At 38.5% G+C, this 18,723-nt stretch overlaps 1 protein-coding gene across 4 annotated transcripts in view; it reads left to right on the top strand.

Moving 5' to 3' along the window:
* LOC127411308 (DNA (cytosine-5)-methyltransferase 3A-like) overlaps window positions 1–18,723 on the top strand; it is an 87,627-nt gene that overhangs the window by 11,168 nt on the left and 57,736 nt on the right. For all 4 annotated transcript variants that reach the window (XM_051646791.1, XM_051646792.1, XM_051646790.1 and 1 more), the window contains 2 exons: window positions 4,355–4,655; window positions 18,224–18,270. In XM_051646791.1, coding sequence (XP_051502751.1) covers window positions 4,355–4,655; window positions 18,224–18,270 — 348 coding nt within the window. The remainder of the gene's footprint in view (window positions 1–4,354; window positions 4,656–18,223; window positions 18,271–18,723) is intronic.

The following is an 18,723-nucleotide window of genomic DNA, read 5'->3' as shown; positions in this document are numbered from 1 at the left end:
TGGTATTAACTTTGATTCTAGAATGCAGTTGTCACTCTTGCTTATAATTGAACTGTGTGTGAACATACTTGTATTTAACACTCTAAAACAGAACCAGCAATTATTCTGCTGCTTTGTGATTGTAGCTTATTTTTCATCCTGACCTGGGAATAGCATGGTTTTCTTCTTTATATGCTATTTTTACACACAGCAAAATCCCCTATCTGTATTTTCAAAATTCTGTGCGGCATATATCAGGATACATATGGGGGAATTTGTTTCTAGGTCACATAAGGAAGGTGCTAATACCAAAGCATACCACATTGTTTTGAAAACTTGGATTGCTGCCTGCACCTTTGTTGCCCAGTTTTCCGGGCATTTTAGTATTCAATTGGACTGGAAATTTTTTTTTTATTTTTGTGCTTTTTCTGTATATGTGAGTGTTGCTTGCCCATCCAAAGCTCCCTACAATGCTAGGGTGTTGTGGGTGCTTGCCAGGGCATTGCTGTGCGTTTGCTAAGGTATTCTGAGTGGTTGTTCGCACGATGCTGTGTGGTTGCTAGGGTGTTCTGGGTGGTGGCCAGTCTATTGCTTACTGATCCAATTCAAAAGAGCCCATCCCCAATTGTCTATGATATCAGGGATTTTTCACTCGTTTAATCATCCACAAGGCAAAAATGGTTAGTCTGATCACTTAGAAAAGCAACAGTGCACCTCTCCTCTACAAACCACATATCATTTACCATGTAGAACAAATGGTGCTGGGCAAGTAGAAATTTAATACCTAGGGTTAGGGGTTTGTTCAAGTCCCTAATCCTAATTATGAGCAACAGTAAAAGTGATGCTTGCTTCTCTATCAGTGAGCCATAATTTGTGTTTCTGTAATGCATTATATACTGTATATACACCCCTGTTTTGCTTTATAGCTAAAGACAGCTAGATATTTTGGGGTCAGCATGTTTTTTTTGCACAGCGCCAGCCAGCTCCCCTCAGACAAATGGATAACATTCTTCCCATACCACCTCCCCTCTGTAATGCCAAATGTAAAATTAGGCAAATGGAAAGAATAAACAGCATAGAAACTAGGAACCCATAATTCAGGATTTATGGATGGCATAGTATAGTATCCCTGCTTTTAGTCATGTTTTTCAAGTCTTGTCAGGGCTTAGCAATGAAGATGGCCATGGCCAGTGTGGGAGAGTTTAGGGCTAGCTGACATTATTTGATCATTATTGTTGATCATATAGAGTACATGGTCATTTGGTTTTCAGTATGGAACATTGTTTTTTTAAAGAATCGGTCAAACATTTTGTTTACAAGTTATTGGTTTGAATCAGTACAACAAATTGTGGCCAGTGAAAATATAAAGAATGTTAAATATAAAGCAAGTTACGTATGCAGTATAACGACTTCACCGTTTTAATTCTTCTGTCATTGATGACACGAGGCAGCGACACAGTCAAGGCCTCACTTCTGATTGAGTAACACTAGACTGGAGTAACGGTTGTGTTATGTCAGATCATGCTTTGATTTCTCCTTCATGAGAATGGTTTTGACATCCCGAGGCAGCGAGGCATGGCAGCAGCTGCCGCTAAAGAGAAATGGCACTGTCAGACTGGCACTTCTGCACTCCCCAGGCTCCCAGCCTGTCTGTCTCCATCTCGTATCAGTCTGGCTTCTCTCACACATGCTAAGCAGGTGGTTGGTTCAGTCGAGTGATGTATGTCTGACGTTATAGATTAATGGCTTGCTGTACAGGATGTATGGACATAAAGCATAGGGACTTTGTGTTTGTTTTAGATGACTTGGCCGTTTTTATGCACCCATGTGTGAGAGATGTGTATCTAGGATGCGTATGTGCATGTGCATACAAGATATGACTCTGGTGTAGTAGTATGTTGAAAAAGATTAACTTCTTTGCCCCCAGAGATTTAGTATATGTGGCACTAAAGTAAACTGTGCAATATGTGGATTATGACATTGTTTTATATACAAAAATTCAAAGTATCTACAAATTAACTTGCACACTTTTCAAGATGTCACTTATGTTGTGTTATTTACCGGTGGTAATAACTTACGTTATTATTGTGATATCAGTGTAAACATATGCAAAACATTGGCTTTGTTCATAATAAAATACTACTGAAAAAATACCGGTAAATGTTTTAAGCTAGTCAGATTTGACATTTTCAGTCCAGCCAATCATAGTATGGCTATGTGGAACTCTATGGCTGAATTCAGAATGGCATACTACCAAACTACTCTTACTATATCTGCCATAGCTTTATATGTACCGGTATTTGTTCACTAGTATTCCGATATGAATTCTATGGCTGTTGCTGCGTTCTATTTAAAAAAAAAAAAAAAATGTCGTTCTTGATTTTTCTTTTTTTGTGTTCCATTCAAATCGAAAAGTCGAAATTTCCAACTTCCTACTTGGAAAAATGCAATAGAATGACACCTGAAGTTGGAAACTTTGTAAATCCACAACTATGATTTCGCCGAGATGTTGGTCACGTGAGCATGTTGACATCCAGGAAGATATACAACGTTTTTAATAAGCATTGGGGCCTGGGTAGCTCAGCGAGTAAAGACGCTGACTACCACCCCTGGAGTTCACGAGTTCGAATCCAGGGCATGCTGAGTGACTCCAGCCAGGTCTCCTAAGCAAACAAAATTGGCCCAGTTGCTAGGGAGGGTAGAGTCACATGGGGTAACCTCCTCGTGGTCGCTAGAATGTGGTTCGCTCTCGGTGTGGCTTGTGGCGAGTTGTGCGTGGATGCCGCTTGGATGGCGTGAAGCCTCCACATGTGTTATGTCTCCACGGTAACGTGCTCAACGAGCCACGTGATAAGATGTGCAGGTTGACGGTCTCTGACGCAGAGGCAACTGAGATTCGTCCTCCGGCACCCGGATTGAGATGAGTCACTACGCCACCACGAGGACTTAGAGCGCATTGGGAACTGGGCATTTCAAATTGGATTTTTCTGCAAATGGGAAAAAAGCATCTATGAGTCAAAGTTCATACATTACATGATAAAACTTGTTTAGCAAATGTTTGTTGAGACAGGTGTGTAAAATACGGTAAATTATACTCTCTTTTGATAATCACACTCTTTACTTGCATAGTATCGTTTGTCCTCCGCAATTCGGCAATTTGGTTGCACTGCTATTCTAACAGGATCAGGTAGGAATATCCCACATCTGACTTTAAATGGAACGCAGCATATGTACTGAATGGAATACTTGCATCCCACTTACTGCCTATTGCGCTGTGCACACTGAATACGTTTAAATAGCATGTGAATCAATACGCAGTATGCAATGTTAAACAGTTTAAACAGTAGCATGCTACATTGTTGTCACATTACCTCATACCATTGCACGTTTAATTCAGTGAGTTTCTGCTCGGAAATAAAAAAAAATTTTATTGTGTATTATGTGGTCTGATTAAAATATGTGTAAATAAATTAAATTGAAATTCGGCCCTACTTTATTTGTCACACTGAAAACGAAAGGGCAAGTTAATTTTATGGCAATTTTTGGAGATTGTGTGATACAGTATTCTGCACAATGCACTCTGTTTCATAGTGGACATTTTTCGCAAATGTAGTACGTTATCCGATTCCATGCATACAGAAAATGTGCATGCTAAACACAGCATACATACTGCAAACTTCAGAAGTAGTAAAAGTAGTGTGGAAGTATACTCTTCCAAATGTAGCCGTTGTGTTTCTTTGTACACAGATGCATAGAAACAGTTTACTCAGCGTATACTTAATGTATCCAAAGAATAGCTTCCGTCTTGTGTATTCCTAGGTCTATTAGATTATATGCTTCAGTGTTGATGTCAAGGCAAGGACATCGGAAATGGCCTATATTGAACAGGAAAATGGCAGTAAATTACTTGCAATTTGAGACATACTCTATTAATTTCTGTGATTAATAAGCAAACCATTCTTAAGAAAATGAATATAACTATTGTTATCATCACAAACCTTGTGTGCAGTTTATTTAAAAAGTGGGATTATTTTTAATATATTTTATTTGATATATATCCATATCCTCCTGTGTTAGTGATGTTATCAAGATGATATCAGTGATTCTCAAAATAATGTTTCTGTTTATGGCAGTGTTTGCTGCACCGTTATTTAGCTGCTGCTACATTGTCATGATAAAATAAATATTTTACCCAATTTGTAAACTTACAGTCTGAATTGAATTTGATGAGAAAAAAAAACACCCAATAAGGAGATGTTAGATAGAATGTTAGGGACTAACCCTTTAACATATGACTTAACTTAAGATATTATTTATTAGAGTTTATAATAATCTTAAAGATGCATGACCATGCAATCCGATTTTGTAATTTCAGCACAAAGGGGTGGAGCTCCTGTCGTCTTTGCAGTCTCAGAATGGAGATGTTGAGAGGCATGAGAACAAGTCCCGTGAAGGTTGCCGCCCCACGCAGGACAAGAATGCTACAGAAAACGGGCTCCCACGCCAGTCAGCTTGTCGGGCCGACTCAGCCTCCGATTTGAGCATGAGCCCATCCCTGGGGAACGGATTTGCTGTCAGCCAGGACAAGCCGGGATCGGAGAAGTACGAAGACGACACACTGCCAACTCTGCCTCGCAAGAAACGAGGGAGGCGAAAACTGGAGCGGCCGACTAAATGTGAGTTACACTTAGCCTTCTTCAGCATCATGTTTCACAGCTGTCTGCTCGCTTTGAGCCACTTGTGGGCTAAAGGCCAAAACTTGTCATTGTGATGATTAAAAACAAAAACTCAACGTTTAGTCATGAAACGAGAGGGGCTGTAAAAGGGTTTTGGAGGCTTTGCAGCCAGTATTGACTTGGAGGACCAATAATTATATACTACATGTATTAATATGTAAATCTGGGCAATTACACTCCCAAAAATTTCATTTGCAAACAAATGAAACGATTTGGCGAAATTGTCTCTCCAGTGTGATGGTTGTCAATTATCAGATCTCTCTATTTAAAAAGAAGTTATGATATGAAGCAGAATGCAAAATGCAATGATGAACATTTCACAGCTGTCCTTAATTGTTGTTACATGACCTCATACTGTTTTTGAAGTATGCATGTTTAATTCAATGTGGCATCCATTTATTGGGAAAAAAACGTGTATTGATCATCTGTTTTTAAACAATCGTCTGATGTTCGGTAGTGCAGATAATTGCTTTTATCGTCAGAATAACGATGATTGGCTGATTTATCGGTGCATTGCTATTAATTTGGGTGGCGAAATACACGCTGCTTTGGAATGCATTGTGAAACAGGCCTAAGAGTTGTATTTTAGTATGCTATTCCTAACATTGCCCTTTTGTTTCTTTGCACACAGATGAATTGAAACATTTAGTCTCTCCAGAGTGATGCCATTATCAATTATCAGACTCTCTCTCTCTCTCTCTCTCTCTCTCTCTCTCTCTCTCTCTCTCTCTCTTTCTCTCTTTCCCTGCTGCTGGGTCAGCCATTGACCTTGATGAGAGTAGTAAGTGAAATTTGGGTAGACAATTCTGTCTCTTGGCAACCTGCCCTGATGGGGTTCAGTGCATGGAGAGACAGCAGGTCTGTGTTGTGGTTACTCTTTCAGTTGGGGGGCCATGCCAGGTGGATGGCATCATGCCCAGGGCACATACACACTCATCCTTCTTCAGTCACTTTATAGTGATGAAGGCCCTCTCTGTAGTATTGTATACTTATTTAGAATTCTGTCAAGTCTAGACACTGCACTTACAGTACTTTGATAATTTGGTATATTATGCTTTACTGTATTCCTAGAACTATGTTTCTAAAACTGGAACTTTGTGATGTTCTCTAGCAGTGCTAACAGTGCTAAAAAGAGGTGTTCACACTGACAGCGATTAAATCACTTTATTTTGCCAAGGCGCTGCACTGTTGGTCGCTTGTAGACTTACTCAACTTCTTTACTCGACAGCTTCGAAGTATGCATTACGTTTGGACACAATATACTATGCAAATAAATGTAAAAGAAAGAAGACTAATTGCAGTTCATTATGCAAATATTATGATTACATCATCATCATCATTAGATTTTGAGTGCCGAACAAAATGGGAGATTTGATCGATTGATTGGACACAGTGGTTCAGTTTTACAGGCTAAAAGAGGGCAGCTCTTAGGTCCTGATAAGCATATATCTTTTTGCCAAGCGTAGTAGTCAAGTCAAGTCATTTTTATTTGTATAGCGCTTTTCACAATGCACATCGTTTCAAAGCAGCTTTACAGGAAAACATGCAAAAAAATTTTTTTTAACTGTAATATCTATGATGCCTTACATTGATCGTTGTGTAGTACATTCCCTTAAACACAGACCAACAATCTGCCCAACAGTTAAAGACCAAACTTTTCATAGAGGGTTTTTACCATGCAAACTGACAGTTTAAGCACAGCATGCTATCAAAACTTCTAAAAAAATCTAGATAAACATAACAACAAGTTGTTTGCTGAGCAACAAGTCGATAAGTTGACCATCATGTCCCATATATTTATAGAATAATCAATTGATCAGTCCAGCTCTAAATGACAGTGATTGGACTGATCGGTGGTGCCCGTGTGGTTTTTATGGCTTCTACCTAGAGGCTACAGGAAGGATTTCAGTTCAATGAAGAGGAACTGAATGCTCGAAACACGCAGGCTGGCATGTGCTCAAACTGGCATGCTGGAGGCTTGATGGGCAGAGAATGCCAACCACACTCACAAACCCAGTGACCTTGGCAGTCTCAGTGGAATGAACCCCTTCCTCACCACACCGACGCGTTACATATATTACAAATACATGTTGAGCGATGTAGAATGGAAAAGTCAGAGGGGGGAATTCAATGATAAATTGTGGTCGCTGATAGTGTAGTTTAGTTGCAGGTGCTGAAATGGTGCAAATACAGCAAAAAATTTGAACGTCATTTTCACATCACAGTTCCCGATCTTGTGGGTCCGTTCTAAGTTTGGTTAGGTGATTTAGCAGACTAAAGCCATCTAGCATACTTTACTAGGACTGACACCTGTATCGACTCTTTAAAGTGATGGAAGTGCACTCAGCCTACACCCCACGTCTGCATATTCAGTATGTTGACTTAAAACACTCTTCTCTATCATTTCATTATCATTTGATGAATTACTGCTTCCATGATCAATAGAAAATGTACACAATTTTAAAAAAGTTCTCTTTACCTCCTGCTTTCCTTGGGTGGTTATAGTGCAACGCTAACTGCACCAAGCAAATAGCGCTGACATAACCTGTTTTTGCTAAAATATAATGACAATTACTCAATTTAAATACGCCACAGTGCTATTTCAGCGCAGATAGGGGCTGGTTAAATGGGATTGTTGATGGTTAGTGAATAAGACACAGGTTTTTTGTACGAAATACCATACGCAACTGTTTAGTGAATGTGCCTGAGAGAGGATGCTGAAAATGTGAAGAGGACTCTTGGGTAAAGACCTTTTGCTTTAGCTGGGTGTGTGTGGTACTTCACTGGCAGGCTTTTGCGAGTTTTTGTGCAGAAATTAAGCACTCAGGTTTTGCCTAAGGCCTCTCAACACTTAAGTGTTGTGATCTGGTTGGATGATGATGCTCTGATAGACTTCAAACAGCTCTCTTCCCTACACTAACGAGTTATTAAAATGAGTGCTAACTAGTTGTGCTGGCTTCAGGTCAGTATAGAGACCCATCATGAAATATGGTAATACTGAAGGCACAGAATGACGCCGGGCGTCCCATCGTTACGGCCCGGCCACGCCCTCCTCCTTGTCCCACTCCTCCGCCGCCCGATTCAGGCAAGGGAAACCTCCGGCATGACGTACTCCCCTCCCTTCCTGGAGGGGAGGTGTTGCTCCTCTGGCCTTACTACTGCCAGCAGGTCTTCCCCACCTCTCTTAAGCCCTGGGAGAGATGAGGGGAGGGAGAGGGAAAGAGCGAGGGGTAGAGACAGAGAGAGAGAGAGAGAGGAGAGAGAGAAAAACTTTCTCGTGGAGAAAACTAGCTCCCGGAGACGCCATCGCCTGGTCCTCAGCCGCTGCTCTGCCCTCTGGCAGACAACAGCTGCTCCTCCCCTGGCGGACAGCAGCGAGTCGTCCGACCCTAGGTGGATGGAATGGCTCCTCCCCTTCCTGGCAGACGGCAGCGGTTCCTCCAACTCCCGGTTGCGTCTTCCTGGATCTAGGGAGGGGACAAAAAAAAAACAATTTACTCGCCGGTTCTCCGATACGCCATAGCCTGGTCCCCAGCCACTCTTCCACCCTCTAGCGGACTACAGCCGCGCCTCCACGGGTGGATTGGAGGCAGTCCTCTGGCCCCTGGCAGACGGAACACCCCGCCGTGTTTCCAGTGGATGGAAGGGGTCTCCCCTGCCCCTGGCAGCGGTCCTGCCGCTCCAGGCAGTCGGCCAGGAGCCCCTCTCCACTCGCGGTCGGCGGTTCTCTGACCCCGCCGCGTTTTAGCGGCTGGTAGGGGTCTCCACCGCCCCTGGCAGCAGCTCTGACCGCTCCAGGTGGTCGGTTCCGCCCCTGGCAGCGGCCCTGACCGCTCCAGGTGGTCAGTTAGGAGCCCCTCCTCCCCTCGCAGTCGGTGGCCGTTCCTCCACTCTCAGGCGGCTGGGCTTCTCCGTCCTCCGGCGGATGGCCACGGCTGCTCCATTGGGGTGGATGGTAGTGGCGAATCCCTCCTCCTTCCAGGGTTTCAGCACCAGTGTAACACAGTTCAATGGAAAGGAGGAGGCGAAAACCAGCTTAACAATATAAATAATATTTTAATAATAAACTTAACCAAAAAGACACCAACGTAAACAGGTGTCGGACAGCTGCCCGTAACTCTCTCTCTGTTGCACTGCCGTCTCCGGTCGCCCTTATCCCTCTCGGGCTTAATCAGCCTAATAAGGGGCTGGGTGTGTGGAATCACTTCCAGGCCCCGCCCTCTGCCCTGCCACAGTAAACTTTAATGACAGAACTGAATTTAAACAAACATAAACACACACACAGTGGCCGCATTAGTCTCTCTCTCTGGTGTCCCCGGCTCCTCTTTATCCCTCTCCCACTGATTGGGCTGATTTAACGCCGGGTGTCCATCGTTACGGTCCGGCCACTTCCAAGGTGCCCTCAATATGACTTAAAATGAATTGAAAATAAGAAATATTAAAATAATTTAAATAATCCAACTTAATTAAAATTCTAAAAATACTTTAAGATGTATGCCCACAAATTATAAACAGACTCTTTCTGAAACTTCTAGAATCAAAAATGATCCATGATTAATTATTTTAATCAGACACGTCTAGTTTCGGGTGAGGGGGCCTTCAAATATTGTTTTGGACAGTACGGGGCCTTGGAGTACAGTACACTTATCACAGTGGCAATCTCCGTTGAGTAATCGTAAGGGCCCAATGGTGATAGTTCATGAATATCCCCTTGCAGGGTTTGAACCGACAACTTTGCGGTTACCAGCCCAGGTCATATCATTAGAGGTCATATAACATCAACATACATTTTAGATTTTTTTTTTTTTTCCTGAGGTACAGTTATTTTGTTAGTCAAGGTTTCTTCAGGGTTCCCACACGTCCTGGAAAACCTGGAATTTTGCAATGCAGTTTTCCAGTCATGGAAAATTAGAAAAATACCTAAATGTCCTGGAAAATAATTATTTGTCCTGGAAAACATTTACAACTTTTTGACTCTGTTGCTAACAAGTTTTTTGTTACATGTACAAAAATATGGTAATGATTCAGACTCGGGAAAGGAGCCACATACACAAATATGTATAGTTTTGCCACTGCTGCCAACTGCGCATTGTGAAACAAAATTATAGACGTTCGTCATAAACAAATCCCAGTCGCATACATTCTGTGCTCATCTGCTGTCATCTCTGCTTTGCTTAGTATTGATATAGTGCAAAATACTAAAATTGATATAAACAAAATATAGTTTTTTCATTCCAACATTGCTGTTGTGTTACCCAAAAATATTTTAGTTATAAATTTTAGACAAAGATGACAGTCGGACCACTAATTTTTATTTATTTATTAAGTCACACCCTGGGTTGTTATCGTGGTGTTTCGGCCTTAATACCTCTGGATGTGAATTTTCAATAATTCAATGATCGGAGTCTGCTTATACCGATGTTACCACATGTAGTATGCGGAAAACACGGGCACAATCTTGACATAAAGTGGCATTAGCTATAAAATGCAGAATGTCATGGAATTTGACATATTTGGAAGAAAATACATTTTTGATTGCACAAGTAATCAAATTAAAATTGCGATATGAAAGTGTGATAATTAAATTGCAAAAGTCTATGATTTAATTGCATAAATATGTAATCTGCAAGTGATGTGCTCTTCAAAATGAATGTGTAGAGACGGCCGCTCATACACTGAAAATGCCTCATCATGATCATCATGCGCGCTCGTGTGTGTGAGATGACAGAGAAAATAGCACTCTGAAATTCGCAGCACATACAGACTACATATAATCATTAAATTAAATCACAGCTTTATGGGGATTATTAATCACACTGGGCCATGTGACGAACTGCTTATTTGGAGGTGAGAAACTTCCATCAAAAACAAGCAGAAAAGCTAGATTTAAATGGACGCATGCATTTTTGCTTAAATATTACACTTGTCAGGCACATAAAATGCCCTGGAAATGTCCTGGAAAATCGTGCCTTTAAAAGAGTGGGAACCCTGTTTCTTGCACCAATAATAGTTGTAATCTTTTTTTTTACATTAATTTTACATTTAGGCCTATGTTAATTGTCCACCCTTTTTCTGATCGTTAGAAATAAACATGCTGTCTTGCTATTTACCTACTGTATATAAGACTTTGTATGTTTTCAAGCAAAAACCTTGATTTAAAAAAGAATGGAATGGATTAAGGAAATATTTGCTGAATTGTTGAATATACAATTATAAAAAAATTTTTTTAACTTCAATGGGTACAAATATTCAAAAGGATTTTGGGGCAGAGTGTTTCATTGATGAGGTAGTGGAATGGTGGGTGTTTTTAAGAAAGCTTCATTGAATATTCCTCTCCTGAAACCCTAGTTTGAAATGAGTTGAATCATGAATCATGATAGCCCTGCTAGTGTTTCAGGTCGCTGGTAATCGTAGCTCTTGGCTAACCTCGGCCTACCCTGCTGAACTCAGCCAAAACAAAGCTGTTAAGGAATGAACTACATCCTTTCGAGTGTGGAGACATCAGGAGAATGAAGAGTAGTCAGTGATTTTCAAGAATTTGGGGAGGAACCATTGTGAAGCTGTGGATTGTTTGGAAGATTAACTGTGATCGGTGGGTAAAGCAAAAGTAGCTTGTTGAAATCAGTGTTTATAGCCGAAGTCTGTAATATCTGTGCCACTAGCAACACCAAACAGAATTGCAAAAATGCTCTTTGTTTTCAAAACAACTTTCTGAATATAAGAAGTTATTCATAAAAAGTAATCAGTTCCTATAATTTTTTTCTTTCTCTAGAATATAATAGGATTGTTTTACATATTAATCTATCTGAACAGTAATCACATTACTCATTACTTACAAATTAATAACCTTTACCAGATGGACACTTAATTTAACATGAACTCTTTAAGGTCAAATCAGTTGTAACAGTTCACATTCATAACATGAAAATATCACCTTCTGTTGTTTTACATTTATATACAACAAGTCACATAGATTGAACGTTACTATAACTACATTTTTGCAAGCTGACTTTTACGTGCTGAATTCTGTTCATCGCAGTTTCCTGGTGAAATTAACACTAGAGGTGCTACAACAACTGTGTTTATTCACTTTCACACAAATCAGCTGATTACGACTTTATAAACACTTATTTTTTGCACTATTACTCACACACTGCTATATTAAGATATCGAAACACTTCTAATATAACTCATCATTTGAAAAATTATACCTTTTAACGCTTCTGTTACAGACTCACCTACATTTACACACTTATTCCAATGTGATTAGCATCCGCGATAGCTCACCTGATAGAGTGTTGGACTTTGGACTCTGAAGTACACGGTTCGACATCAGTTAATCAAGCGAGCTGACACGTGAGACGAAAGTGTCATAGAAGTGACACGATATGATGTGGTTACTTCAGAAAATGTGCTTTTCATTTCTCTTTTTTTTTTTTTTGGACACTATCGGTTAGGTTTAGGTGTTGGTGAGGGTCAGCATGTCTGTTTTGTTCACCTCTCATTTTATTTTAGATCACTGTTGGTTAGGTTTAGTTTTAGTTTAGGGAGGTACATTTTACTCATTAAAACCTCCATCTAATATTTAACTTAAAATCCTCGTCTGATTATGACACCATTTCACTTGTTTTTGGCGCCCCCCACTGGACATTTCACTGGGAAACTGCAGCCAAACGTGTAAGAAGGCATTTGTTCCTGCAAAAATTTTGCCACGGTCATGTAATGTTTATGAGACCAGGCTGTTTACATGTTCACAAGGGCATAACTAATATTTTACTGTTATATTCTTTTCTGTTAGTGTTATAAATTAGATTGCTAGAATTTACATTCTGCTAAACAGCCTATTGCTAAGTGAGCAATGAAATGAAGTGATTTAGTAAGTAAAGCTGTACTTATATTGCACCTTTTATTGCTAATGGTATTTAACAAGAACTTCACAGAAAGTAATGGGATTACTGAAAAATAAATGTAAAATATGAAAAATAACAATGCAGCCCATTACATTACTTCATTGCAGGAAGAAAAATTATTTATTTTATATTATTTTGCCTAATAACAAATTGTGTGTCATATAGCAAAAAGTGTATTAACCATCATTCCATTTGTTTTTAGATTATTTACATATCCTGAATCAAATAATAAATCAACGTTGAGTAACTTGTCAGATACAATGAAGTACCAAGTAAACCAGAGAAGCACATAATCTAGATAACCATGAACACACAACCTCAAGAGGTTATGCTTTTCCCGACAGGTCACTAAGTTAATTGTACAGGTCACTGGGAAAAAGGTTCCTCATTATGGTGATTATTACCATTAAAGAATGTGCTGGCTACAAAAGCCAGAGACAAAAGCCAACCAATATTTTTATGTTTAACAGGAGCATACTGTGCAATGTTAGCTCAGATAGAGAATTTGATGTCTAAACTTTCTATTACTAAACATTGTATTACCGTTTCTCTAATCTTTTTTGCACTGGAAGCTTTATCCATGATGTTAGAATTGTTAAAGGAATAGTTGTCCCACAAATGAAAATTCTCTCATCATTTACTCACCCTCATGCCATCCCAGATGTGTATGATGTTCTTTCTTCTCCTGAACACAAACTGATTTTTAGAAGAATACATCAACTCTGTAGGTCCTGAAATGCAAGTGAATGGGTACCAAAAAACAAACAAACAAAAAAAAAGTCCAAAAAGCACATAAAGGCAGCATGTCTTTAGATGGCTGATAGGTGTGGGTGAGAAACAGATCAATATTTAAGTCCTATTTTTTTTGTTTTTGTTTTGTTTTGTTTTTTACTATAAAATTCTCCTCAGTGCCCAGTAGGTTGTGATGTGTATGAAGAATGGGTTCACCAAAAACAAAAGAAGAAGAATGTGAAAGTATAAGCAGAGATTTATAAGGAAAAAAAGAACTTAAATACTGATCTGTTTCTCACCCAAACTTGAATATTGCTTCAGAAGACGTGGATTAAACCACTGGAGTCATATGAATTACTTTTATGCTGCCTTTATGTGCTTTTATTTAGCTTCAAAGTTCTGGCCACCGTTCACTTGCATTGTATGGACCTACAGAGCTGAAATATTCTTCTAAAAATCTTCATTTGAGTTCAGCAGATGAAAGAAAGTCATACACATCTGGGATGGCATGAGGGTGAGTGAATGATGTGAGAATTGTCATCTTTTGGTGAACTATCCCTTTAAATCCTTTCAGAAATAGCACTTTTCTAAGTTTGTCCCCCCGTTTTGGGGAAATAGTAATTGTATTTTAATAGTTGAATTCTCTTTGGCAGTAGTGAAAAGATGCAAAAGCACAACTTTTAAAACTAACATAAACAACTATCGTAAAACGACAAGCAGAAGCCTCTGCCAAATGGTAGTTCTGCAACGTGCAAGCGGTAGGTGGCAATCCTACTATAGTGTGTGCCTATTTTATCACCTTTCAGCAAATCGAGTAGGACTTCTGGGCAAACGTCACTGCACATAAGTAATATTCATGAGCAGATCTAGTTAGTTTATTTACGTTGCCCTCCACACGTTTCAAATCATTTCTATGCATGTGGCTACAATAATGAATTGCAGAGCTTGTTGGTCAGTTTGAGTGTTATTGTATTTCTGAGATTGTGTCTTGCACTTTTTAGTGTAGTGACAGTCCTTGATAATGTTACCTTCTCTTAGAATATCATTTCCTTTTGTTTGTGGCCTTGAAAGGTGCTCACCATGGCTTGAACAGATTTATTGGAACTTCTGATGTGTGTCAGTGGAAATATTGCTTTTGTCTGAAAGCATTTATTGATTTACAGACACTGACCTTCCTCTTTGTGGTAACAGCACAGTCTTTTTCAGAGTGTTGTAATTATTTGTTGTTGATTAAACTTGTGGTTCAGAAGACTGATTTTTCTTCCCTCTTTTACATTACAAGTGTTATGAAATTGTACAGACTTACAAAAGTAAACCGGGAAACAAATGTTATATAGAGTACATTTGGAGTCAGAATACTTTTAATATGAATACATTCACAAAATATGATTTACAAATGCATTAGGCTACTAATTCACATTCACAAAATACAATTCACAAAAAAAAAAAAAAAAACACGAATCATGGATGCATTACTTGTGTGTACAAAATTGTAATGCCTTGATTGTACATTTTCAAATCACCGCCAGTTTGCCTTGGATTTGTGTGTGGATGTCTTAAGACTGACAAGTTTTGATTCATAAATACATTTTGAACGTACTGTATGTTCTCTTTAACCAATCAGATGAATTCAGAAAAACTCTGCGAATCAAGTTGTACCCTATTTGAATTTTAGATGTTAATTACATTTAAATGGTAATATTTTGAAGCCACAAGCAATGCAACAATCTATGCTATGTAGAACTGGTTTTACCTAAGCCCTGTGGCATTTTCATTGTAAATATTAAGTAACCCATTTTGGCTTGTTGATAGTGGTTGACTGACATTGTTATTCTGGTTCTGAAGTTCACTTAGGCTTTTTATTTGGTAATATGATGTCTTATATGCCCTCAAGCCAAAACTGACTTTCTTTATGCTTGTCTTTGCTGCTCTTTTCTCTTCTTTAAAGTACATTACTATGCACATATTTTTGCCCAGAGCTATTTCAAGGCCTTGTTAAAAAAGTCTCTTGGTACAAAATATCTGGAAGGTTCTGATAACAGACAGATTTGACTGCAAAAATATATATTTTTTTAATTAGTATTTCTTTTATCTTGTTTCCAGTAAAAATATATTGTAGATACCTTCTGAAAACAAGATAAATTTACTTGAAAAGCAAAATTGTGTGAGATAACATGACTTGTTTTTAGAGAATATACCTTGAATAAAGTTTATTGTTGTTACCCCATTGGCAGCGGTTTTTTTCTGACATATTCTTTGAAAACAAGTCTTAAAGTTCACTCAAAAAAGAAAATTCCTATCATTACTTTCTCACCCTAATGTCGATCCAAACCTGTAACACCCTGTCTACACCGGACGCGATCGTCGCGTCAAAAGCAATACAACCCCATTATAATCAGTGGTGTTGTCTACACTGGAAGCGTCCGTTGCGCCGATTGCATGTCATGTTCCATTTTACGCTGCATGCGCTGGCGCTACTACACAAATTAAATGGTTTAGAACGTTCATGTTGACGCGTCCAGTGTAGACAGCCTCAATGCACTGCGTCGCATCAACGGACGCGCCCGGTGTAGACAGGGTGTAAAAATATATTTTGTTTAATCTTCAGACTGCAGCTTGGTTACCATGATGGTGGAATGCTTGTAAACCCTGTAAGCAATTTTTACATTAAAATTATGTAGAACAGAGGTTTTATCACAAAAATCATTTTATGGCTATACTTTTAAAATGGTCTTTATTGTAATGTTTATGGACTTGCCCCAATTATTGTAAGCGCCTTACTTGTGTAACCACATTTTATTTTTTGCATCTTAATTTTTTTTTAAAAATGAGGGGCGAGCCAAAATTATTTTCTGTGGTAATCGACATTATGCTACAAATGCTGTCAATTGAGTTAAACTTGTACTGAATCCGGAACATTCCTTTAAGAACAAATGTGATGTTCAAAGAGTTTTAAGCCATGAACCTAACCAAACAGCTCCAAGATGATTCACAATTACAAACCACATTGCAAATTTTGTTTTGGAGAAAAAAAAAGGGTACAAAGACTGTACTTAAATTCTTTCATGAGGGAATGAACTACTCATCCTATAAAGCATGACGAATAGTGTATATTGATTGAAAAAAAGCATTGTACTGTGTTAGAAGCATTATTATACAGTAAGTATAAAAACAATACATTTTCAGGTTAATAAAAAATAGAATCTCTCTTCCTCCTGTCCGGAAGAGCGCGTGAACCACTTCTCAAGCGATCTGATGTTTGTGCCAAACTCCCGCCAAAATATAAACGAACAAATATAAACTTTGATGGTGAACGCAAAGCAAAGCGCTCCGGTTTCACGTTAATTAAACGATCGCGTAATGACAAATGTTCCTGGTCATAGCGGGTTCATACACGCAGTGTTAATTACACGCTTTGACACAGAGGAGGAGATTAATTCTTTCTCTATTTTTGTGTAGTGATAAAATGATGAAATGAAATCTCCAAGATTTTGCTTCATGAGAAATAAGGGCTCTTGGGTTTAATCAAAGAGCATTAAAATAACATGTGAAAGTGAAGAAATTAGGATAGAAATATTTTACTACTGCTTAATATAATATCATGTCATATATCCCTATTTTATTATTTGATATATATATATTTGTTAAATATGTAAAAATTACTTCTTAAGGTGGATGAAGCACACATGCATCTTAAGAAATATGACAATTAATATGACATTTAATCGTGAAAACCCTAAAAGAGACAATTAATCGTCATAATCCCAATTATTTGTTTGACAATTAATCGTGAAAGCCCTAAAAGAGACAATTCATCGTCATAATCCCAATTATTTGTTTGACAATTAATCGTCATAATCCCAACTTTTTGTTTGACAATTAATCGTGAAAGCCCTAAAAGAGACAACTAATCGTCATAATCCCAATGATTTGTTTGACAGTTAATCGTGAAAGCCCTAAAAGAGACAATTAATCGTCATAATCCCAATGATTTGTTTGACAATTAATCGTGAAAGCCCTAAAAGAGACAATGAATCGTCATAATCCCAATGATTTGTTTGACAGTTAATCGTGAAAGCCCTAAAAGAGACAATTAATCGTCATAATCCCAATGATTTGTTTGACGATTAATCGTGAAAGCCCTAAAAGAGACAATTAATCGTCGTAATCCCAATGATTTGTTTGACAATTAATCGTGAAAGCCCTAAAAGAGACAATTAATCGTCGTAATCCCAATGATTTGTTTGACAATTAATCGTGAAAGCCCTAAAAGAGACAATTAATCGTCGTAATCCCAATGATTTGTTTGACAGTTAATCGTGAAAGCCCTAAAAGAGACAATTAATCGTCATAATCCCAATGATTTGTTTGACAATTAATCATAAGCCAAATTTCATAATTGTGACAGAGGGTTTATTTGCCACAATGACATTAAATGGTCTAGTCTGTCATGCTCAAAAAATTACAAAAACACCATAAAACCACAGTGAAAGTCATCGAAACGACTCCTGCACTATATTACGAGTCTTCTAAAGTGGTATGGTCACTTTGTGTGAAGAACAGAACTACATTTATGTTGTTATTCATTCTCAAATCAAATAATTAATAAACTGCTCAAATTATGGCGGCTATGTCTCGTGTTTTATAAAAGGTTTGATATCTTTATTAATGGTTTGATTTAATTTGAGAGTGTCTTATGAAATTTTGATTTTCAAATACAATTATCTACATTTTTTTAAGGATGTTTAGAAAACAAGACAAAATACTGATAAGGGAAATTATTTCTTCCAGTATTCCACTGCTACAAATCTGGCCTGTCAAAAACATTTCAGGTAATCAGTTGTTCTTGTGGCTGTTTCCCTCTAGACGTGGAGCACAAGGAGGACGAGGCTGGGGACTCTGCAAAGAATGAGGTAAAAACTGTCTTCCTTTTGTGTGTCTGTCTGTGATAAATGTGTGCTAATGTGTACATGTTTGTAACTGTGTTGTGTACTATACAACTACACCTTTCCGCTGATTACTCATGATCTCCAAAGAAAATTCCCAGGAAAATTACATTCCCATGGAACCAGTTTTTCAAAGCCACTTGATTATGAAAGAAATGGTACCCTAATGGTGACTAGATTTGAAATATCAAATACACTTGGTCCTCTGGTTGAAAGATTGATCCCAGTTCTCCACCGGCCATGGCCAGGTGAGAGATTAGAGGGGGCGCCCACATGTCTGAGCCCTCTCTGCACCAATGAGTGCCCTAGTTTCAGACTCAGAGATGCTTCTTTTCCCCACCAGCCATCGCTATTATCATTAAAGTTTAAACTAAAACGAAAAAGGAATGAAAAAAATTTGTTAAGTAAAATACAAATAAA

Source organism: Myxocyprinus asiaticus, chromosome 20 (genome assembly GCF_019703515.2).
Source record: "Myxocyprinus asiaticus isolate MX2 ecotype Aquarium Trade chromosome 20, UBuf_Myxa_2, whole genome shotgun sequence".
NCBI lineage: Eukaryota > Metazoa > Chordata > Actinopteri > Cypriniformes > Catostomidae > Myxocyprinus > Myxocyprinus asiaticus.
The sequence above is the reverse complement of the archived record's forward strand: the minus strand, read 5'-3'. Positions and strand labels throughout refer to the sequence as shown.